The sequence below is a fragment of the Talpa europaea genome (genome assembly GCF_964194135.1).
Source record: "Talpa europaea genome assembly, chromosome: X".
Lineage (NCBI taxonomy): Eukaryota > Metazoa > Chordata > Mammalia > Eulipotyphla > Talpidae > Talpa > Talpa europaea.
The window spans coordinates 3,991,352-4,015,519 of record NC_140081.1 but is presented as its reverse complement, the minus strand read 5'-3'; the positions used below and the strand labels follow the sequence as shown (position 1 = coordinate 4,015,519).

Sequence of the window (24,168 nt, the reverse complement as noted above, 5' to 3'; positions counted from 1 at the left end):
AACTGAGCTTGCTTTTCCCTCGTTAAAGCTAGAAGGAAAGAGGGCCTCCCTGGTGGAGCAAGGGGTAAGATGCAACCTAGGAAGCTGTCCGCAGCCACTGCAGCACGAGCTTGAGCCCAGCCAGGGAGCTACCCACATGGCGCAGCAGACCTCTCCTGCCTCGCCCGTTGCTCCCCTCAGCAGTGTTTCAGTCAGTCTGCCTGTTCTGTTCCCCACACTGTCTCTGGTGAATCCTCTCACCCCCCACACCTCTGGCCTGTACCCCAGTTCTCGTATGCATAAATAAATCTTTTTTAAAAAAGCTATAAGGAAAGAGGAGCCACGGTAGTAATAAAAGGGAAATTAGAAGCAATGTGAATATCTCACGGTGGGAAAGGTATGGATACAGGGTGTGACATGGCAGCTAAAGAGAGTAATTAAGTGTGTGTCTCTGTAAAAATACAAGTTGATGCATTAATGTATAGATACATCACATATGTAGATATTAAGCACATATATATGTATGCATGTGTATATGTGTGTGCAAATGTGCATTTACATATATGTAAAAACTATGATGAAAAGCACAAGAGCAGAAGTTCAATGTGTACAATGTGAGTCCACACTGCACCAAACTCAGCGGATTATTGCCTCTGGGAGAAGGGCAGGGGCTGAGATCCAAGTAATGGTAAAGGGAATTTCAGCCAAATAATGTCTTATTTATTTTCAATTTTTCAAATTTATTCATTAATGTGTACAAGAGCTGGGGTACAGGCCAGAGGTGTGGGGAGTGAGAGGATTCACCGGAGACAGAGTGGGGAACAGACCAGGCAGACTGACTGAAACACACTGCTGAGGGGAGCAGCGGGTGAGCCAGGAGAGGTCTGCAGTGCCATGTGGGTCACCTCCCCGGCTGGGAATTGAACTCGTACTGTAGTGGCTGCTGCAGTGGCTGCATCTCAATCCCTTGCGCCACCAGGGAGGTCCCTTATTTATTTTGAAAACAGCAGCTATAACCGTATGTTATAAGATATTAATAGTTGTTCATTTTATGGTAAAAATATTCTAATTGCCCTTCCTAGTTTTCTGCAAACTTTAAATTTCTTACCAAAGAAACCCACATCATGCTAGGTACAAGATCCCAAAGGTGTGTTGCAGTCTCCATTTTCTTCCTTGCTATCTAAGCAGGAGCAGGGGAAGGTACACATTTCTTTTGAGTAGCCGATGGCTTCCTAACATGCCAAAAAATCAGCATTTTCAGTCAAAGCAATGAAGTTTGAGCTTTTCTGTAAACAGCCACGAGGGCACACCGCAATGTTAGCCACCACTGTCTAACAAGCCAGCCCAAAACGCAGTGGCTTAACATAATAAGCACTTGATCAACAATCTATGGGTCAACTGCGTGATCCTGCTACCCTGGGTGAGGCATGGCTGGTTTGGTCTGGCTTCTCTGTGCATCGCTAACAGGCTGGGGTTTAGCTGGTGTTAGATGGTTTTGCTGGTTGTTGGCTGGGGGTTGAGAATAACTAAGCAGTATGGCTCTCAGCATCCTGCAGGTTAGGTTTAGCTTGTTCACATCTCAACATGGTTCCAAGGAAGAGAAGGAAAGAGAGTCTCTTCTATGATATTGCCTTGGCCAAAGTAAGTCCCATAGCCAAAGCAAACTCAAAGGGAAGGAAAACAGACCCTACTTCTTGACAAGAGGAACTGCAAATTCACATGTCAAAGTTACATACATGGTGTGTGTGTGTGTGTGTGTGTGTGTGTGTGTGTAAAGATCTAGAAACATTTTCCAGTCCATCTGCCACACCATGGCCTCCTATAGTTCACCAAATTAACAGAGTTTCAATGCTATGATTGGTTAAACTTTATGTGCTACAGAATATAAAAGACAAGACGACCTATCATATATCAAGAGAAAATCTTACTAGTTTTTCCCTCCGGTAGAGCATTTAGGATTTCAGCCTTTGTTTTATGTACTGCCCAAACACCTTTAAACAGCCTTCATTCTCTGACACCAGTAGGTGTGTTTCTACACAGCACACAAATCATCTTACCCAAAATTATTTTCCGGATGATAATGGACAACTAATAGAGGTGGATGACCTGAAATTGTCTTAGAAGTCACCTTTGCAATCATGAAGATGGAGCAGTAAATAGAACCTGCAGGCTGGTGTAATTTGCCTGTGCCAAAGCAGATCTGCAAAATGACTTATTAAATCATTCCAATGAACGTTGTAAATCTGAGAGAGAAAAGTACAAATCAATAGAAAAACACAGTCCAGCACTTTACTACCTATGATTTTCACTACCTTTTGGAAGGATGAAGATTGATGTTGTAAAGAAATTCCAAAACATGAAGACCTGTAGAGATCTACCAGCTATGGCCTGCATTATTCTTAATTTGTGCTATTTTTGCTGCCACTAACCTCACTGTTCGTTAAACTTTTTTGCTTGCATCATAGTACCAGTATATACTTGTTCCTTATGTTCTGCCACGTAGAAGAATCCAGAAGTCAAAGAAGTCTGAAGACCTATCAGCTTATGAAGAAAATGTCTGAAGACATAGGATTGAGTTTCTGATCTCCAGGCTGAGTGTGAAATCAGAGGAGCGAGAAAGGAACCGTGACCTACCTTGGACAATGATGTATCAAAAATGCCAAGCTAGAGAATCTGATTAAATAAACTTTCAGCTCCCCAAATGGCTTTTCATGCCATATTTTTGAGTTTTAGGAATAGTCACTCCCTAGACATTGACTACTGAGATATAATTGAGATATAATTCACACCCCAAACATTTTTGCCCTTTAAAAGTATACAATTCTGGGGCCTTCCTGGTGGCACAAGGAGGTTAAGACACAGCACTATGAAGCTATCCGCAGCCACTGCAGCATGAGTTCGATCCCTGGCCAGGGAGCTACCCACATGGTACAGCGCACCTCTCCTGTCTCGCCCGCTGCTCCCCTCAGCCTGTTCTGCTCCCCACTCTGTCTCTGGTGAATCCTCTCATCCCCTGCACCTCTGGCCTACACCCCAGCTCTCGTATACATCAATAAATCTTTTTTTTTAAAGTATACAATTCTGTGGTTTTTTAGTCACTATACAAGGGGTGCAACCATGCCAACACGATTCCAGAAATTTCCATCACTCCAAAATGAAACTTTAGACATATTAGCAGTCATTTCCAATTCTGGTCACCAGAGACAGAATTAACCACAGGTATTCACATAAAAGCAGGTCCAGAATAATCTAGAAACACAGCTCTTGAAACCCAGAGTTGAGAGCCACTGAAGCCCACAGATGTGTGGTCGCCTGTTTTCCTGGCCCATGGAGTGTTGACTGAGGTACCCCAAGAGCTGACCCAAGTGTGAAGGCTACTGTGCCTCAGGAGGCTTGGCAGGCAGCCAGTGCACAATGGAGCGCTCTGAAGGGCTGTGGCAGAGTCGGGAGGGACTCTTGCTCTTGACCCACAGTTTGCTGGGTCCACAGTTGTTTTCACACAGCATTTTAAAGACACTTTTTGCCACTGTCTTTTGTACTCAGGGCTGCTAACAACCAATATTCTTTTCCTCTCACACTCTCTCCTTGGGTGAGCTCAGTCCAGTGTTTACCGCCTGTGCTCTGTGACTTCACACTGCTCCTTCCTTCCTACCCAGTTACCCCTCCGGAGGTACAGCTTCCATCTCATGCAAGTTTCAAAGTTGTCTCCCTGCCTGCATCTCTGCAGCAGTGTTTGCTGAGTCCACAATCTTCCACCTTCCTCTCATCTCTTTTTAATCTTAATATCATCCACACTCTAGGTGAGTGAAATTCAAAATTCAGGGACCGAATTATGGCACCCTCCGAATCCACTGTCCCCAGGCAATGGAACGTGTCCTCTAGAGATCTGCGTGAGCTGACACTGTCTCTTGCGTTCCCGTCACCCCAGTCTCTCTGCTGTTTCTCCAGCAAAGTCAAGAACACTCCCACTTCAGGACTATGGCCCTGGCTGCTCCCTCTGCTGGAAGGCACCTCCTGCAGGTTTTTGTCAAATGTCATCAGTGAGTGAGTCCTCTCCACAGATCTTTTAGAACTACTTTTCCTAACCTTTTTTTGCTTGCATCATAATACCAGTATATACTTGTTCCTTATGTTCTGCCACGTAGAAGAACTGGGAAGTCAAAGAAGTCTGAAGACCTATCAGCTTATGAAGAAAATGTCTGAAGACACTGGATTGAGTTTCTGATCTCCAGGCTGAGTGTGAACTCAGAGGAGTGAGAAAGGAACCTTTGACTTTGTGATTAAGATCTAGTAATTACCAATCCTTTCATTGGCATTCAGAATAGTTCAGTAATAACTGTTACCTTAGAACAAATAAAGCAGCTGTGTAATAAAAGTATAAGAAGGCACTATTGTGTCCATTTAAGTGGACCGTGATGATCCTTGGACATCAGTAACTGTGAGCGCCCCACCACCTTGAAGTTAATTTGTGACAGTGACTTGAGTTACTTCGGCCAGGTTTAGAGAAATCCATTTCCAGTACTCTCTGAATGCAGCTATGAATACCCTGTCCGTTTAGCATTTATTCTATTTTACAGTTCTAATTACACCCTCGTGACAAAGGATGTCAATGCCAAAACCAAGATCTTGTGTTAAATTCTCTAGGAAGCAAACATCCATAACATTTGTGAAGATGTGATTGGTAAAAGGTGTGATGTTGCAACTGAATCTGGGATGAACATTATTTCTGCTTTTGCAATCAGCCCTCAATTTTCAAAATTATGAAAGCAAACCCAGTTTAGATCTAGCTATAAAAATGATAAAGCCTTAAACGAAGAACTGCATATTTCTTTTAAGTCCAGAATCAACCAAATGGCCAAGCAGATGGAGATTTAAAACAGTACGAATTCTGGGGGACATGTGAGAAGAATGAAGAAGATGGAGAAAGTGAAAAGACTGCAGAAAATTATGCCAAACTTCCCCTTACTCCCTTCCTCTGGCCCCGAGCACTCACCCTATGTTCTTGACACAACTTGGAAAAAATGGGGAGAAAAGAGCTTTAGAATGAAGAAAGACCTCAGTGTGAATCTGATTCTGGCTTGTTACTAATCTGAATCCTAACTCTCGAGTCATACTCCCTTCTTGTACACACTCCTCGTTTCACAATGTAACAGGCAGAACCTCCTTGCGCAGCCGCCCTGAGAAGGAAAGGGAACAAGCGCGGAAAGCTCTGGAACTCCGGTCCCCGAGGTCCTACAGCCCATCCCCTCCAACAACGCCCTAAGGCCTCCCCACTCACAGTGCAGACCAAGGAGCAACCGTGCTGCTCTCTGCGGGAGCTCGTTAGAAATGCTGATTCTCGGGCCCCTCCCCAGACCTGTGACTCAGAACCGCAGTCTACCAAGTCTGCCCTGGCAGCGTGGGCAGCACGGCCTCCGGGGCCCCATGATTCGCTCCAGCGGCACGCGGCAGTGCTTAGGAGCCACCGTCCTCGGATTCTGGCTGCGCGGGGGCAGGGCTGTGCTCTGGGGGCCGGGGTACCAGCGCCTCGTGCTAGCACGTCGGGGCGGGCCTCCACGTGCACTGGCAGGCGGGGCGCGGCGCGGGCCAGGCCGACCTTCACCTGGACTTCCGCTCCGCTCCGGGGGCGCTACAGACGCCAGAGGGAATCCGACGCAGAAGCGTGGCCGCGGACACTTTCGCTTTCGGTTTAGAGACGTTGGCGAGGCAGCGAGCGGCGTGAACGGACGTCAGGGACGTCGCCCCTCCCCCCCTCGGGCGACACGGAGACGCCATGTTCCTTGTGCCGCGAGGCCCACGGGCCCGCCGACTCCCGGCCCCAGACCTTTCGGAGGCCCAGCGACGGACAGCACCTGAGCATGGGACAGCCGTGGCCGCGAGCGATGGGAAGAAGGCGGCGGCCGCGTCTCTGGAAACGTCTCTGGGCTCCACGCGCCCTTCTGGTGAGGATGAGAGAGAATCCGGGGACGAGGCCAGAGGCGATGCGCAGGCTGACTGCCGCACGCACGGGACGTAGCCCGGGGACGTACACGGGGACGTAGCCTGGCCACGTAGCGTGGTAACGTACACGGGGCCGTGTGTGGTCACTACGTACAGTGTCGTCAGCGCTTTGGGCAGAGGAATGATTCGTGTCTCGCAGGGACATCGTGAGATTTCATCTCGCTGCTCAGAGTGGCGGCGGATTGAAAATGTAACAAGTGGTTTGTCTTTGCAGCTGGTCAGCTAACGGTTTCCAACCCGCTTTGACCGCGGAAAGCGAAAGCACAGACGAGGAGAGACGACAGTAGCTTGAATGTGCACCAAGCACTTGTCCCAAATGAGTGTCTGCAAGAATTTGGTTCCAACCAAAGACAAGCAGAACCTACAGTAAAGACGGGCCTCTCTCCAATTGCACTGCTTAAAACCATTGTTTAAACTGCTCTATGGAGGCTTCATTTCATTGAGGTGTACCCAGCATCGCCCCAAATTACTGCGTTTGATTTGTATCTGTTGAAACGCCCTTTCCCAAGGGATATCAAATCCCTTAACGCAGCTTGTAGATTCTGTAACTAGTGAATACTTATTAAACATGCCTAAACTGACATCTGCACACCAGTTAAAAAGAGAATTATCTGTCTTCTTGGACAATGGTAAGATTATTTTTGGAAAATTCTGCCACTTCTAGTTACATAATACTGTTGTAAAATAAGAACTGGTTAAAGTAACACACTTCCTTAATCTAGAACTTAAGGAAATGAATGGTGGTGGATGGCTGTGGAAATTCTCTTCCACCTGTTTGCCCACCACGGACCAGGCGTGCAGGGCCTCATCTGCACAGCCAGGACAGCTTCTGGCACCACAGTCACTGGTTGTCAGTAAACGTGCAGAGAAACTTACCTTTGACAAACCAAATCTTAGAGGCCAGAAGCCCCTGAGATACTAAAAAAAAAAAAAAAAAGGCAAACCAGGCTAACTGCACTTGTTCAGATGTTTGGAGTTGACAGCAAAATCGAATGACAGACATCAGCTTCTGTAAATTGGTACTTTTTGCTTTTTTTGTGTGTACACTGTGCCATCGAATGATTTATAATCTACTGCTCAGACGTGCTTTTTTTGTTCTTACATGGTTTTCCAAAGTCCTTGTATAAGAATCTGATCCAGAACTTACTGAAATGTATTCAATACACCTTTATATGACTATAACCCTTAAGAACTGCAAGATTTGGCAGTTTAGAGAAGTAACAATTTAAATGCTGACAAAAGGAGAATCATGTATAATTTTTATAAGACATTTAAGTCACATTTTTATTTTTTTTATCTTTTTTTTTAGATTTATTTATTTATTTATACAAGCACTGGGTACAGTCAGAAGCTCGGGATGGTGAGAGAATTCACCAGAGCCAGAGCGGGGAGCAGAGCAGGCAGAATGACCAAAGTACACTGCTGAGGGGAGCAGCGGGTGGCAGGAGAGGTCTGCGCGCCATGCGGGACCCTCCTTCAGTGGCCGGGGAGTAGCCGGGGATTGAACCAGCACCGCAGAGGCTGCAGGCAGCTTCGCAACTCAGCGTCAACCGCTGCGCCACCGGGGAGGCCCTAAGTCACATTTTTAAATGTGATTTAAATTATTTGAAAAATGATTAGTACTACACAGTAAAATGATTAGTACTACACAATAAAAGAATATTTTGAACAGTTTCTTAAAATCCTAAGTGGCAAATGATCAGCTGTTAAGGAGTTGTGATTAAGAAATAACTTTGGGAGGAGAAAATGATTTTTCATTATTGTAAACTCAGGGCATATAACTATATAAATGTTCCAAGAGAGTCTGTGTTTGTTTCACTGGGAAATTTAGCAAGTAGATGCTTGTCATTTTTTATCTTTTGTTTTAGGGGCCATAACACAAATTAAACTTTCTCGACAATTCAGAGCACACTGTAGGTGTACTGGACTTCAACAGGCACTGCATAAGCCAAATTGAGATGAAATCTAGCACGAACCCACCTCTTCCTCTTGGTTAGACACCAAAAACCTGAGTCTCACTTGGCAACCAAGTGCACTTAGCTGTTCTCTACTCCAGATTAGAGTCCCTGATTATCACTGGTCAATGTATACACTTTAGTGGAATCTATAGTTTTAAAAACTTTGTGGCCCTTGTCCATGACCAGTGATGTTCACAGGTTAAGATCAACTAAGCAGAACTGTAAGAAAAGGCAGGTGCTCTATTCATGGCTTGTAGGGTACTGGCAATGGCCTAGGGCCATTGATCTCGCTCAGCCCAGAGTATGGCTACAAGACAGTGAAGAGCTGTACCCACTTCCAGGAACCACCTCCCAGTCGAGCCACCGAGTGAGGCAAAATCAAAGAAGGAAGAAAACAAAAGGCCTTGACAAAAAAGGCACAAGGGTGAAACAACAGGAAACAAAAAAGTTATGAGTCAAGAGGTTGTCTTCCTGTTCCCCAGCAATAAAGAGGACAAGGCCAGAGTAAAAACTTCTCTCCTGATTCTTTCAAACAAGATGGGCAATGCTTTATTTAGATCACCAAAAATAACATTTAACAGAAAGAGAATCATAACATTACACAACAAAGTATAGCTGTGCAATCTCAAACAAGATGGGCAACATTTTATTTAGATCACCAAAAATAAGGTTGGACAGAAAAGGAACTGTAAGAAGCAAATGTATAGCTGTAAATTTTCTTTTACCATGTATCAACTCCCTCTAAGATATTTTGGGACTCCTTTGCAGTTTCCAAGAAGAACTAACATTTGTTAGACAGAGCTCCAAAACTGTAAAACAATTTTGCTTAACGCTAACAAATAACTGTACAACGGGTTATTGCTAACAAATAACTATAACATCTACTCCAACAACCTACCCTATGCATACTCATGAATGTTTCACTGTCAACAGAGCTGCTCTTCCTGCCATGACAGACATATGCAGGGACAGGGGTCAGGCGTGGGAGCCTGTTCAGGCTCCGAGGAAGCAATCCTTAACAGGAATACCTACAGTGTGCAGGAACTCAAATAAATGGGCCTGTCTCTGCCAGAGGACCCTACTCCCCACCCCAGGGTAGTCATCCCATCTGCTCTCTTTCTAAAGGTCCACCATTGCCCGCTCTTCCCTGGGAACCTGGGTACTAAGCTAGAAAGAGAAGCTGTTCCTCCAGAAGCTTGAAGCTTTAATAGATGGCCCTGGGGTTCTTGGTGCTGTAGTGCGCCTCACAGGCAGCCACATAGGCAGACTCTGGGAAGAAGTCATCATGGTATTCTGCTAAAAATCTGGAAAAATAAATGGTCCCAGTGATTATCACAGTAAGTAAAACCAACCAGTAAGCAAAAGCTTAACTTATAACCACTCTAACATTGCACTCTTTCATGACATGAGGAAGAAAACAAAGTGAATATGGTCTTGATTTCTATAAACTGATTACCTACATAGCAAAGACCTGGCTGCCATGCTCATTACCATTTCCTGGAACCCTTCACTAGCATCAAGTTCTAAAAATAGAACCTAAACTCCGATAGGGGGGCAGTCTTGATTATATCAGCACTTCTGTACAGAAGGGGGACTCTCTACATTTTTCCTGTTTTAAAAACAGTATAAAACAATAAATTATAAACCCAAAAATACCACTTGAGAAATATAAAATGCTTATACTGGGAAGGGTAAACCAAAATGGAATGGAATAACTAGGAGAGAATTCTGGATCCTAATTTGCTACACTAAAAGGTATTACAGTTCCAGCTTACAGTGCCCAAAACATCCACCAAGAAGACAGACTTCTGAGTGACGATGGGTGTTTAAATGGAGTCAGTCATTCCAGAGTCTGCAATACATTTGGCGCTGAAGTGTCAGAGATTTCACCATGGAGGGCCAAAATATTCTCACATAGGCCAAATTGACTATTAAGCTAATTAGCTTCATGTTTGTCTCCCTGGTCTTGTCCAAATTCCTAAAAAATGAAGAATCAACTTCTGAAACAGTTTCTTCAGTAAAAACTGAGTGAAGGTGTAACAGCTCACTCTTCCTTAATTGCATCGATTGCATCCTTAAGTCAGTAGTACTGAGTCCACCACCTCTAGTCGATGTCTTTGAAGACATTTTCAAAATCAATTTCTGTATTGGCATGTAACTTTGTAGGTTACTTCCTAAAACCCTACTTCCTCCTTCCTATGTGGGCATAACTCAAAATTAGCAGGTTTTCGTAGGCTAACGTGCAGCTTTCTCTTCATATTTTATTGGCATAATTTGAATTGTTTACAAAATTTATATGCCAAATACAGTTGTGGGTTTGTACGAGGAGGAGGAAGGGAAGAGGGTATTTTTGAAAGCTGTTTGTAAGAAAATGTGATAAAGTCTGATTCCACTCACAGAAACTTCATTCAAAATGCCTATATGACAGTATCAGGAACTCCAGTACTGATTTCTCTGGCTGGGGTACTCTATGCTCTGTCAAAATCCTACTTGATCAACTCTGCAGGGTGGGGCCTGACTACAGGGAAAAGGCACCCCTTAAAGAGAAGGAAGAAACGTGATGAGGCAACCAGGATGAACTGGGTGAGGCAGGGAGACAACCAGCCATGAAGGCCAAGGAGAGGAACTGAGCACAGGCATCTAGAGGGGAGAGGGAGATAGGCCACAGGCATAAATGAGGCTGGGGTCCACAGCAGGGGGAGAGCAGAGGCTGGCGCAAGTGAGCCTATGATATAATAAACTGGCTGGCTAAATCACATAAGGAAATATATGTTTCTGAATTCACAAATTATCAGCACAGACTATTTGTCATTTATCTTAACCTAAAGTAAACACCAAAATCCAACCTGTGAATGTTAACATTTAAGTAGCTTATGTATATGCAACAAAGTCCATTGCTTAAGGTGCTGCTGAATAAAAAATGTAAAATTAAATTATTATCTTAATTGCCTCTCCTATAGAAATTACTGGATAAATTATGGAAAAAACAAACACCAAAAAAACCCTTATTACAGTCATAAGTCTCTGTACTTAGGGAACACTGCTATTATACAGAGCCAGGAGTCACACAGGCAGCAGAAGTAGGTTTAGACAAAGCATCAAAAATACCTCAGAAAGAGATCAAAGTGCTTCAGTAAAGCCTTCAGATTCTTCTCAGAAAAGGACATCTTTCCAAGGATTTCTGGAAGTTTCACTGTGATAGAAAAAATAAAAGTAAAACCACTGATAATCAGAAGGACCTGACAATGAATAAGACAGACCCAGGCAGCATCTGGGTCCCTGTTTATTTTTATTCACACTGAAATTAACATCTACATTATCAAACGAAACCCAAAATTCTTGCTGTACAGCGTAGCTGTACAAATATCACACAGTTTCTATGAAATTTAATATTCATCCAGTGCCCTTTTCTTTGAAGCGGTTCCCCTTCAATGGATGTACATAAACTAACAAGACTCTTAAAACTGAAGCCAAAAGAAGAGAAAACGATTTCCTACCAAACAATCGCAGCAAGTGTTGTGCCCCATAAATATAAGAGGGTGGAGGTGGCTGGTCACTCGGGGGGTAACTATCAGGGACGAGTTTCCAGGAAAGGACCTAGGGAAAACGGGAATTGAATGCCTTATTAGAGCTTCACCGTGGGCATCATCTCAGCACACAGGAGAGTGTAGCGTTCTGTTGAAGAGGACCATGTTACAAAAGAATGTTCAATCTATACTTGCATAAAAGCAACCACTTAACATAATATAATTACTATGTAACAAAATGGGGAAAATATACTGAGTGTATAAGAAATGCTAAGTGTTTGTTTCTTAGTCTTGGGATGATGACTTAGGGGGCAGAGGAGGGTATAAGTATCAGTTTTCCTTATAGGTTACATGTTTGCACATGTATTACTTTTCTTCTGTAATTTTTTTCAGAACACTGGGGCCTCGGTGATGGCACAGGGATTAAAGTCTCAGTGCTATCAAGCTATCGCCAGCCACTGTGGCCTCAGTTCGATCCCCTGCCAGGGAGCTGAGCCACATGGCACAGCAGACCTGCTCACTGCTCTCCTCAGGAGTAGATCCGTGTGTTCTGCTCCCCACTCTCTCTGGTGAATCCTCTCACCCCACACACCTCTGGCCTACACCCCAGTTCTTGTAGGCATAAATAAATACATTTTTAATTTTTTTTTCAGAACATTTTTGCCTTTTAGAATCCACCTTTCTTGGCAACACGGAGACCCCTCTAATCACCTGGAAATTTTGAGACTGAATTGTACGTAGAGGGAGAAAAAATTCCCCTATATCAAAATAAACACAAGCTTACAAGAATAGACAAAAGTGGGAGAAGACAACATTAAGGAAACATTTGATTTCTGGATTCTCAACAGCTACTACATATAAATTGGCAGTAACTGTTTTGGCCATTGTAGCCCTTTCCTTTCCCTGGAAATCCTGCCGTGCGACGGAAGCAGCTTGGGAACCATTTTGACAGCAATGCTAGAAGTGAGCATAGGGCACTGCAGACCCTGGAGGCATGAGGCACACACCCATGTGCAAAGCAGATAATTCACTAGGTACTAAGCGAATCCTCCCTCGCGCCTGCCTTGCAGCGCAGTGTATCACCTCTATATGTCACAGCTAAATGGGAGGAAATAAGGATTCTAGAGGAATTCCCAATGGGGGTGTGAGCGGGAACTACCTCTGGATCATAAGCAAAGACATACATGTCTAGACCCTCCCCTGATGCGGGGGGCAGCAAAGGGCACTGGGGGAAAGTCTCCAGTGACTGGCATGCAGAGCCCTGCTTAAGACTCACCACAGTACAGGCACTTAACATGCGCACTGAATGTCTACTCAACCATCCTCCAGAGAAATCCTACTTTCACTAGAGCATGCAGCTGTTCCTACAACCACTAGATGGCAGGTTTGCACAGTTGACCAGAGTGGGAACGGTCCTGCTGGAATATTCCAACACCTTTTAAAAGAAATATATTCCCCTTAAATAATATGTGTATGTCCCTGTCTGAAAAATGGGATGTCAGGGAATGCTTGGACTAGAGATTTCCTAACTTTCCTTCAACGTTACTGTAACACAAATTCGGTTTCCTAGCCTCTCTAATGGGTCAGCCAACTGTAGCCCTTGGGGCCAACTCTGGCCCAAGACACCTGACTGTGTGGCCCACAAAGCCTAAAATATTTACTCTCTGATCTTCTGCAGAAATTGCGCACCAGCAACTATTCTAGAAAATGAAAATACTCACATGGCAGCAATTGCCCTCATTTAAGATAAAAGGTGACTGTCAGTGTAGGGCTTGAATCCTAACAATTTTCTCACTTAGAAACCAAAAACGCAATGAGTGCTGCACAGTGTCATGTGAACAATTTGGTTAATTTCCACAGCAAGAGCAATGTGATGCTTCTAAGGAAGCCTGCTTTCCTCCCACAAGACTAAAGCAACCATAAAAGGAAGGGCTCACTAGGGATGAACAGCAAACACTAACTCTTTACCTCGTTTATTTCATTAGTTCTTCTGCCTTCAAAGCCAGCAAACACAGCGCTCCCCTCTTTGCTAGGGGTCAGAGGGACAGGTGAAGAGGATCGGCTATGCACAGGTGTCTCTTCAAAAGGAAAAGATGTCAATGATTTGCTGTAGATCACAGAGCCATGGACTAAAAGTCAGAACACCCTTATAAACAGCAGAGAAATTATTCATCTTTTATAGTAAGACTTTCCTATTGTAAAAGACAATACCTGGAATAAATAAGGAACTGATACACACTATACAACATGAGGAAGCTTCAAACATGCTAAGTGAAGTAAGTCACACACCAAAGCCCACATGTGCATATGGCTTCATGCATATAAACCCGTGCCCACAAGAGGCAAATCCCCTGGGACAGGAAGTCACTAGTGGTTGTATGGTTGCCCAGAAGAGTGGATTAAGGCTGGGGGGTGGGGAGTGGGGAGAGACAGCTAAGCCAGCAGGCACCAAGTGTCCCATTGCAGGGCTGGAGGCTCGGTAGCTCCCCTCTCTCAAGCCTAGGCTGCTAGGGCAAAAGCCTCATGAGCCTTGGTTGGGGCCAAGCTCCTGCACTGAGTTCCCACAGCTCAGTGGGCAAATATGGGGTTGACTATGAACTCGACCTGGTCTTCTCCAGCGCCAGTGCTAACAGGACACTTCAGGAGCAGGAGTGCAGGGCATGAGCCAGACCAAGTCCAGAGGACCCGCCACCCAGAATAGACCTACTCTTTTCGAGGTGCAGGAACAGCTTAGGCATGCTGGCTGATGTGTCCTGCTGCCGGCGCTTGGGCTGAGGCGAGGCGCTGCTCTCGGAAAGTCGGTCGCAGTTGGCGGAATGGCGCGTGGACCGCCTCAGAGACTGCAAGGCTTCGGGCTCTGCTTTGCGCCTCTTCGGGGTCGCTGGTTCCCCTGTGGTAGGCTGGCTCTCGGTGGACTGTGGTGTGGATGGATTCAGTAAAGGTGGGCTCGGTGAGAGCTCCTCCTGGTTCCTATGAAAGAGGGGAGAGTGATGTACCTACCCAGTCTGCACAACCTCCACAAAACCTGGAGGTTCGCTCTTCAGATGGAACAGAAAACATACTCTCAGCTCCACCGCAGGGGGGCGTACATTTTCAAATCCAAATGTGCCAGAATAAGCATTCATTTAAAAAGAGTAAGCTAGATGCATTACTTAAATCTTCTCAAGAACTCTGGGAGGCATACTGGCACTGAAGATGGTGGGGCCCCTTTTGTATTTGGCTTAGAGAGGTTCTCAGGTGGGTACGAATCCATCCTGCATGGGATTCTGGCACCATCTCAACTGGTCTAGGTTGTCACACTGGGAAAGTGCTACTGCCATCTGTGGGTAGAAGCCAGGAAGATGACTCCTCAGTTTACACTGCACAGGACAGCCCCATTGCCACCAAGGAGATGGTTCCAATCACCAGCAAAGACAAGGGTGAGAAGCCCAGGCAGAGAGAAAGAGAATACCACGTGATCTCAGCACAGTCCAACTACTGGCAAGATGTAAAAAGTGCTGGGTGAATGTTGTGGAAACACAGTCCACCTGACTCCAGGAACCTCGAGGATAGGACAGGATGTGAACACAGTCCTGGGTGACTCGCACAGGCCTCTCACCTGAGTTGAAACCAAGGAGAAGGGAAGGCAGGCTGAGGAGAGATGGTAACCCGGTAGGGAAGCAGGGACAGGGGGAACAAAGGGAAGGCACAAGGGAAAGGAGACAATACAGAGTTGTGTGTGAACAGGAGTCAGCGTCAGGGCCTGGGCAGCAGTCAGCAGGCGAGTGGTGTGCAAAAGCAGAGACGAGCTGGCAAGAGGAGCTGCAGGTGAGGAAATCATGAGAACAGACCACTCTCTCAGGAAGAAGAGACATGAGGGAGACAAGGAAGTATCTTCTAGAGAGGAAGGGATAGACTTCAGGTTGGGGGATAGCCCTCTTCTCTCCCCCAAATAGAGATTTGGGCACGCTCAGTCACCTGGGGAAGAACATGGTGGGAAGGGAACTGACCTTCACTTGAAGGCAAAGGCAATCAGCCCTTCACAAATTTTCTCACTTAACAACTGCCCAAGGAGGCAATGTTCTTGCATCATGTGGAGGCAGAAACAAGCTCAGGAGGCACCACCCCCAAGTCCCACGACCAGTGAAGGGAGCTAAAGTCAAACCTCCATCTGCCCGCTCAGACCGCCTCTCTTGGCCCCACTATCTTAGGAAAGACAGGACTAGCTGTTCAAAACCCAAGCGAGTTTGCCCCAGTAGCATCTTCACTTGGTAAAATCCCTCAAAGACATTTGCAAGTGAATGAAGCCCTGGCTTACCTAAGGGAAAACCCACCAGCATGGGCACTTGGCAAGGGCAATTGGTAACCGTTCCCTGTCTCCAAACATGCTGGCCCCACAGCAGCAGAAGGAAATCTTCACAATCTATTTGACCCCTGATGTTTGAGGTCTAACTGGGAGCTATCTAGCTTACCTGTTAGTGCTAGTGGCACTTTCCTTAATTGGAAGAAAAAATTTGGACGAAGTCACCTTTTTATACTGAACTTGCTCATATGGATAGAGCAAAACCAACGGGAGCGTGTAATCAAAGGTTATTCTTAATCCATCCACCATCTCTTTACAAAGATCAACGCTGGGAAGAATAAAAAGAAAAGATTAGAGAGCCAATAAAATAATAGAAATCTTCCAAAATGTCATATTCTTAATAAATATAAACATTAATAATCACACCTATCCATGTAAAGAATGGAATGAATGTGCAGATGCTACCAACAAAGAATTCAAAGGAAAAAGACCTATAATACACCCCGCAGAACACAGATGAACATGCTCAGTGCCACCGAGGAGCCCAAGAAGCCTTGCTGCCGAGGTGAACAGACACCGATCCTGAGAGCTGCAGTGACAGCCCCGTGACCTCTAGCAAGCACTTGCTTCATGTTGAACCACCGGCCTGTCTAACCGCACTCCAGCCTAGGTCACGTGAGCAAGGCAAGCTCTGAGGATGAGTACCCTGAGTACAACAAAGACCTGTTCGTAAACAAGCTTTGAAACAATTCTCATCGCTGATTCTGGTGCTTCTCAAGGAAGAAGTTATCTCCCTAAATGCTATCACTGAAAAAAATTGGTGTTGATGCTGAAGCAACACACATTCTCAGTGCCTCCAGACCAGACACCTAAGCACAGTTACCAAAAATCTCAAAAAAGGGACAAAAATTTGATATTAAATGAATTATCAATAGGTTATTTATCAAGTGACATAGTAAATGAATTCCAAATAACTGAAATGGAGACAGTGTGACCAGTTTCTAAGTGGAAGTCACTTCTCTAACATAGAGAGACTCGTGGGACAACACTTCCCCTCCCACCCAACTCACTTCTTTTCTGCTGGGACATAATGCACATTCATGCTGGCGTGTGGCATGACATGATGGTGGCGAGGCCTTTCGTTGGCTGAAAAGGCAGCATTGATAGCAAAATGCTTCACGTAGGATTCCAGTATAGTTATGATGTTGGTCTGGCACGGAAGCTTCACTAACTGTTAACAAAAACATAGACACCTGATGTGGGCACCCAGTGTCCACACCATAGCCCCAGGAAATGGTGGTCTAGTTGTGTCACTCAAAAAAAAAAAAGCCAATTCTCTTCAAAGAGAATCTTTCAAATATGCTCTGAGGCTCTTTTGCTTCCTTCTCCTACTGATCATGGCCCCACATAGATGATGGTATTATTATTTTTTTAAATGGATGCACTGATGTTCATCTTTGTGACCCACTAGAATCACCTGGGGAGCCACAAAGTCTATATGCACAGGCAGCCCCCACCACAGACCAATTATGTCTTAACTTCTTGGTTGAAGATGGACCATCAGGGCTCCCTAGAGCCAGGGCTGGGAAACCTGTGCACCTCATTTAATCAGCAGCGCAGCCCTGCCAGCAGAGAACTGGAAACCAGACTCTGCAAAACTCCAGCTATAAATTTCATTCCTTCAAGATCCTCAATTGTCTGAGCCTGTGAGTACAGAGGATGGCTAAGCACGAGCTCTATCACAAGCCCCCCGCTTTCTGTGCTCTCCTGTGTACCCGTTTTCTCCTATTGATATAGTAACAATCATCCTCAAGCTTCTTCTTCAGAACTTCAGGGATTTCTATAGTGATTGTTCTTTCTTCCATTTCCCTTCTTATGTGCAGCTCCGGTTCTTCCTTCTGCAAAATCACAATTCCACACTTAATACTTGAAATAAAAATAGTAAGCGAGTCTACAGTCAACGAAAAGTGAATGTATGGGAGCCTGCTGCAAAACCAAGCCAGTTAGCCCTCCACATTTACCCCAGTAATGACGTGGCACATGCCAGTGACCAGCACATTAAAGGCCCAAAGTGAACTTGTAGGGCCCTAACCATATCACAAATACCCCTTTCCACTCCTTCCCTGTTACAGTTTAACAGTGGGATTTATGTTAACTTTGAAGCAGGCAGAAGATGCCAAGCTCTGAAAAGTAACATTTAAAAATGAATCACCACTATATAAATAAAGCTCATCATTTCATTGGAAACAAAGTAACTAGGATTTGTGGAAACATTTTCTGGTACAAAGAGCCAAGTAGATACAATGACTATAAATAGGAGTTCTTTTCCCTTAAATATCAAGGACAACTTTACAGCATTTGGTTTAAAAATACAGTTCTACACAATGAGTCAAAGCAGTGAATTTTACCACTAAAAAAGACCAAAGAGTTTTTATAATGAAAACTTTATACCGCTTCAGTTTTTTCTTCAATATCACTCTCTTCACTTATTTCTTCATCCTTTTCTTCACTACTGTCTTCAGAGGAGCTGCTTATTGCTAGGTGAAACAAAAACATCAGGCAAAGCTGCAGTACCAACGCCCCCTTACACTGCCCACTCTTGGAGGTGGAATGTCTTCCACGCTGGTAATAATAACTGCAGTCCTGCATATATTGTAAATACTTTAGACAAATATACCCTTCAGGATAGAAATTTATTTTGAAAAATATAACACCAATTCCAATGGATGCAAAAATAATACAAGTGAGTAAATGATCTGAAAGTGTTCGGTCACCTAAGACCGATGACTCTCTGTGGTGTTCCCAAGTAGGGCCAAGACCCAGGAAGAGACAAGGAAACCTGGGTTTGGAGCGCCAGGAGTTAGCGGACAGACACTGGCTGAGATGGCAGTGGTCGAGAGCATGCTGAAGAGGTTGAACTATGGACTCAATGACTTCAAGCATCACAATGAAAAAAGGCAAAATTTCTATGGAATGAGTTGAAATGAGTCCCAGTCCAGGATTTTAACAAAATCTCCCTCAATCTTGCAGTATAAAAGAGCTAGGTTTTTAGCATGAGAAGATGAAGTCAGATCACTCACAGTTTTTGTCATTTTCATCTCTTTCTTCAATGGGGAGGCTTTTTAAGACAGAGTCAACACCAGGCAACCTGCAGCGTTTCTTCTTTCTTCCAGTGCTTCTGGAAAAGATAAACACGATGGAAATCAATGTTGATGGTGATGAATGTGGGTCTGCAGATAAAACAAGATATAATGACAACAATTCCTAAGTACCAGAGAAATAAACTTTAGTAGAATATAAATGGTACCATTCATTTCAGAACATTATACAATAACCTCTCTGAAAACACAGCAATTATTTAGAATACACTCTTCACATACTTTATATATATAAAGTTAATAAACCATGTTCATCATAGTTTTACGTCATAGAAATTCTAATCACTAAGAGAAAACATGTGGAATAACATTTATGTCATGACTTTCGTATTCTTACAGGCGAGCTACAGCTTTTCTTGCCAATTTTCGCTGTAATCTCCGGTTTTCATCAGTGTCACGGAGGACATGATCTTCAGCTGCCCATCTATCCCAGCTACTCAAACAAAAAAAGAAAAAGAATGTAAAATTCCATATTTTAGTTTGATAGGAAACAAATGCTGAAAGCCCATCACAGGGACATATCTGTCCTAAAAATTAATCACATTTTAAATAGAGAACTATCTAAATATTTTCAGATCACAAAAAGGGTAAAAATAAATTGAAAAAGGAACTTATCCAGACAAAGAAATAAGCAGAGTTTCCAGAATGACTCAGAGAATTCAAATATAATCGACTTAAAAGTAATCATTCTTTAGAATAGGCAAGGTTTGATAACAAAGCAAAAAACAGGAAATGAAGCTTTTCTACAATTGTTTCTACAACTTAAAACAAGTTTGCAATGTTTCTGCGAAGTAAAGATGACTGATTTTCACTCTAGTTTAACAAGTACTCACCTTCTGTTCCAACCATTAAAATGGATCAGATATTCTGGGATCTTTCTGCCTTTTTCGTCTTTCCCAATAATAACATCGACAATCTGAAACCAGGAAATATTGCACACCAACGATAGAACATACAAAATACTAGAAACTGATCTGGGAAACGAGAGCGAGGACTTTTTTTTTTTTTTTTTAAAGAAAACTAAGCATTCTCTACTTTCTTAGACCGAGTGCTGGTTTGAAACATTTTTCCTTTCAATTCCATTTTTTTTCCCGGAGTGGATGCCTCAAAATAGGAAACGTGCCTCCAACCATCCGGTGATTGGTTCCTGAGCGTGAGAGCCAGGGAGGCTTCTGAAGCCATTGGCCAGCTCGTTTGTCACTAACAAGAGTCCAGGCCAGACAAGAGAGCCGCAGCCGAGACCTCTGGGAGTTGTAGTCTCCTCGGCTCTGCCGCGTCCAGGGCTGGGCTAGCTGTGGGATTACGCCATCCCTCCCAGCGGTGTCCCCAGAGGGAACATCTGGGGCAAATGATGGGGCGTGTCGCTCCTGGGGAGACTCTAGGCGGGGAGGGAGGAAAGACAGCAAACAGAAAACAAAGACAGGGGCTGCAGGGGCGGGGCCCCCAAGTAGAAGACTCCAGAGCCCAGACGCTTTGGGAAGTCCCCCAAAGGGCAGCGCCGCCCAGACGTGCCTTGGGCCTTGGGCCAGCAGTCACACCCCCCCTCCCCCGGATTTCGATGCCCACTCCCTCTCGCCAACCAGACCCGAGCTGCAGATGTGCCTGTGACCCCGAGTCCCCGAGGGTAGGGATAGGCTGCCCGGCCCGGGACACGATTCAGGGATTTAAAACCTAAGTGCGGCCAGGCCTAGACGGAGGAAGGTACTGTGTCGGCCTCGCTCTCGGGGTGGGACTCGCTGCTGACTGGAGGGGTCAGGCCAGGCTCAAACACTATAGGGCCCCAAGAAACGACGTCGCGAGCCAACGGCCAGCACTGTGGCGCTACAGATTAGGACCTGGGTCGGTCGGGTCGCCCCCGCGCCGCGGGACCGCGCGGGATGAGCAGAGATTGAGCGCCAAGGCGGAAACCGTCGGCGAGCGCCTTGGGGACGCGCTGCCCTGGCAGGCGCCGCCGGCGCGCAAACCCGAGCCACAGTCGCGGCCCAGCTTCGCGACACGGGACGCTCGAGGCTGGCGACAGCGCACGCGCAGTCTGGCGCCCGGGGGCGGAAGCGGAAGCGCCCCGGCACCGACTCCCCCGCGCGCGCCCCCTGCCGTCCGCGCGCCGCCGCGCGGGCCCCGCTGCGCCCGGGCCCCGCCGCTAACCAGCTCCGCGCGGCCGTCCGCCCCCGCCTCCCGGCCCGGGGGGTCCCCGGCCCGCGCCGCCTCCCTGTCCCTCCGCGGCAGCACCTTGGCATCGTACAGCACTCGCGCCTTGGTGGGGTCAGGCTCGAAGCACAGCACTTTCTCCCCAGAGTGGAATTTAAATTTCATGCCCTCGCTCGCGCTCATTTGCTCATCGTGGCGGAGGGCGGCTCCGGGGCGGGCGGAGCGCGCGGTGGGGGACGGTGGGGGCGGGGAGGCGGCGCGGCGGCGGGGGGGCGGGCGCGGGGACTGGCGGAGGCCGAGGCCGGCCCGCCCTGGCCCCGCCCCGCGCCGCGGCGGGACCTCAGGGCCGGGACGCCGGGCGCGCGCCCTCTGGCCCGAGCGCGGCCCCGCCGATCCCCGCGGGGCTCCGGGTACGCGGGCGGCGGGCGGGGAGAGCCACGGGCCCTGGTGGGAGAGGCTGCGAATGTCACAGTGCCGGGCTCCCGGGCTTCGGCCCGGGGCTGGGGGCGCCAGGGCGGGAGCGGATCTGGGGTGGGCGCTGCCCGCCCTCCCCCGCCCCCGGCCTCCCTAGCTGCGCCGCGTCCCCCCGGGCTGGAGTCAGGTCCAGGCTAGGGCTGGTCTGGGCGGGAGTGGAGAAAGCCTCGGCGGCATATTTGGACCACCTGCGGGTGGCAGGTCTGGAGCCCCTCAGTGACAGAGGGTGAGCAGGGGGCGGCGATGCTGGTGGCCTAACCACGTCGTTAGCATCTGAAGACTCAGCTGCCGGCCCGCTGCCCCAACCCTCCACCCGCTCCTAGTCGGTCTTTCCCACACTGAAAGCCCCTAAAGGCGGGCAGCCCTGCCAAGCCGGTACTTCCAGGTCCCTGCACCGCGGCGGGGGAGGGGGGATGCTCAGAATAAGCTGGATGAACCACGACTGTGTGTTGAGACTCCTGAAGGCTGAACCTCGGGGAGACCGGAAAGGCGGTGCTGTTTTTTTGTTTGTTTTGTTTTGGGTTTTTTTTCATTTGCGGAATGAAACTCTTTGGGTGGTGCAGTACTGGATTCAGCTTGGAGGCAAGGTCTGAGGTCGTAGGGAACTGTCAATTCTCCAGGCTCCAGAAATTGCACTTGCCGCCCTCTTCGCTGGGTTCCTGGTACACAGCCTTTCATATTTCGGAGTGGACATTGCCAAGAGAAAAATGAATCGTACCCTCACGGGTATTCCCTCCCAGTCCTCTCCTCAGCCCTCATTTGCATTTTCTGCTTTGCAGTAGAATGGAGTGTTCTTTGCAAAAATGCTCTCTCTACTAAGATGCTTGTCTCCTCGGAGCTGGGGGTCGGGGGTAGGAGCTCACCCAGTTAATTGCATGCTTCGGGCACACAATAAATATTTAATGAATGAATGAACAGATGACATATTTATGAAATAGAATCCACAAAACTCAGTGATCGATTCGATGTGAAGGGAGAGGGAAGAAGGAATCTGGGGGACTAGTAGATTCTCTGGCATCATGAGTTGGGTGAGAGATCCTGTGGTCAGGTCAACGGGTATCAGAACAAGGACAGGTTGGGTGACAGTGGCCAGATCTGGACCTGTGACTGGAGTTATGTGTGGGAGTCGGAACTGGAGTCATACTTCCTGTGCAGGCTGTGGTTGATTGGATATACAAAGAGATGTTTTTATTAACTGAACTAACATTACATTGTAACACTCTGAGTTTCAGATGTGCGTTCTTGAGACTCAGCATGTGTATACTAACATTAAGTTCACCACTAAACATCTGATTCTATTCACATACCCTCCCCTTTTCTTACGCTGCAAATGAAGGTAACGGTGGCTCCCCACATTACAGGGTTGTCTAAGGAATAAGTCCGCCTATTCAGCATACATGTCTTAGTGTAGCGCCTGGTGTATAATGAGTGTTCGGTAAAAGCTTGCCCCTCACTTATTCATTCAACAAATATTTCTTGGGCTTTTTGTGTGCTGGACACAAAATTGTGTACGGATAGGCCCCTGGCCATAAAGAGGACACATTTCCACAGGGACAGCAATGCAAGAAAGTGCTCTCTGATAAAGCTGGGAAGAGAGCCGTAACAGAGCTTCCAGGTATGTGCCTAGGCCTGGGGGGAGGGCAGGGGCACTCTTGGTAAATGAGAAACTGAGGCCTTTAACCTTGGTAGAGCTGTATTTGAGCAAAAATCAACTTGAACCGGTCTAGCTGCCTGGGTTCATTTTCCCAGCCGGACCCCGCCCAGTGACCCAGTGGAGCCCGGTACTATTTCCCAGTCGGACTCTGCTTAGCGTTCCCAGTGGGACCCGGTTCTGTTTCCCAGTAGAACCGGGTCCATTTCCCCAGCGGACCCGGTTCGTCTTCCCAGTTGGACCCTGCCCAGTGTCCCAGTGGAGTCCGGTTTGGTTCCCAAATCTGAATCCGTTCAACCCTGGGCCCAGCCCGGAAGAGAAAGGTTTGTGGCGAGGACGAAGCGCCCCCTCCCCCCCAAGGCAGAGCTATGGCGCTGGGGTCCTGGAGCCGCGAGGGCCGAGGCCCGCACCCGCACCTGAGGCGGCGCTGCTCACTGGCTCCCAGGTATGCCCGCCTGTGCCCTCTGCGCTCCTCCTGGTGCCTCTTAGGAGAAGAGATCAACTGAGGCCTAGTAAACGCAAACGCTTTCAGGGTTACTTTGAGCAAACACTGATTCCCATAGGGGGGTCCCCAGCCATAAGGGCTTAGGAGCTCCGACTGACTTATAGGGAAAAGGCAGAAACAAAGCAGGTTGGCGATGTGCCGTGGAGGGGGGTGGGGGGAGTGGGGGGTGGAGGGGGGAAGGAAGGAGGGGGGTGGAGGGGGGAAGGAAGGAGGGGGGGAGGGGGGAAGGGGGGAGGGGTGTTTGACCTCGTGAGCGTGAGGCCTTGACAGGTTCAGATTTTGTGGGCTTACTCTTACTCTGGCCTCCACTAGAGCCACCTCAGTCACATGCCCTCTGCGTTTGATTAACTTAACACTCCTGAGCTGAAGTGTATAAATCATTTCCCTGTGGTTGTGCAGATTAGAGGATTAAGAAAACCATCCTATCTCCTAGAACGGAAATCGTTCTCATAGTAGAAAGCGGGGGAGGGGGGGACCTGCAGAGGT

General features: G+C 47.0%; 1 protein-coding gene across 2 annotated transcripts; it reads right to left on the bottom strand.

The window, feature by feature from the left end:
- Positions 1-9,141: 9,141 nt before the first annotated feature.
- On the bottom strand, positions 9,142-21,281 carry MSL3 (MSL complex subunit 3; the record flags this gene model as incomplete). 2 transcript variants are annotated; one of them, XM_084258739.1, is made up of 13 exons in its annotated part: positions 21,134-21,281; positions 19,738-19,820; positions 19,242-19,337; positions 18,827-18,924; positions 18,198-18,283; positions 17,522-17,644; positions 16,817-16,977; positions 15,916-16,074; positions 14,172-14,434; positions 13,433-13,542; positions 11,435-11,534; positions 11,046-11,130; positions 9,142-9,241 (listed from the first exon to the last, which is right to left on the bottom strand). In XM_084258739.1, the coding sequence occupies exons 1-13, from the start codon at positions 21,233-21,235 to the stop codon at positions 9,142-9,144; spliced, it is 1,566 nt and encodes a 521-aa protein (XP_084114865.1). In that variant the 5' UTR covers positions 21,236-21,281. The 2 variants fall into 2 exon arrangements, with proteins under 2 accessions (XP_084114865.1, XP_084114866.1); XM_084258740.1 differs by having other exon boundaries at positions 17,522-17,641.
- Between the last annotated feature and the right edge of the window lie 2,887 nt (positions 21,282-24,168).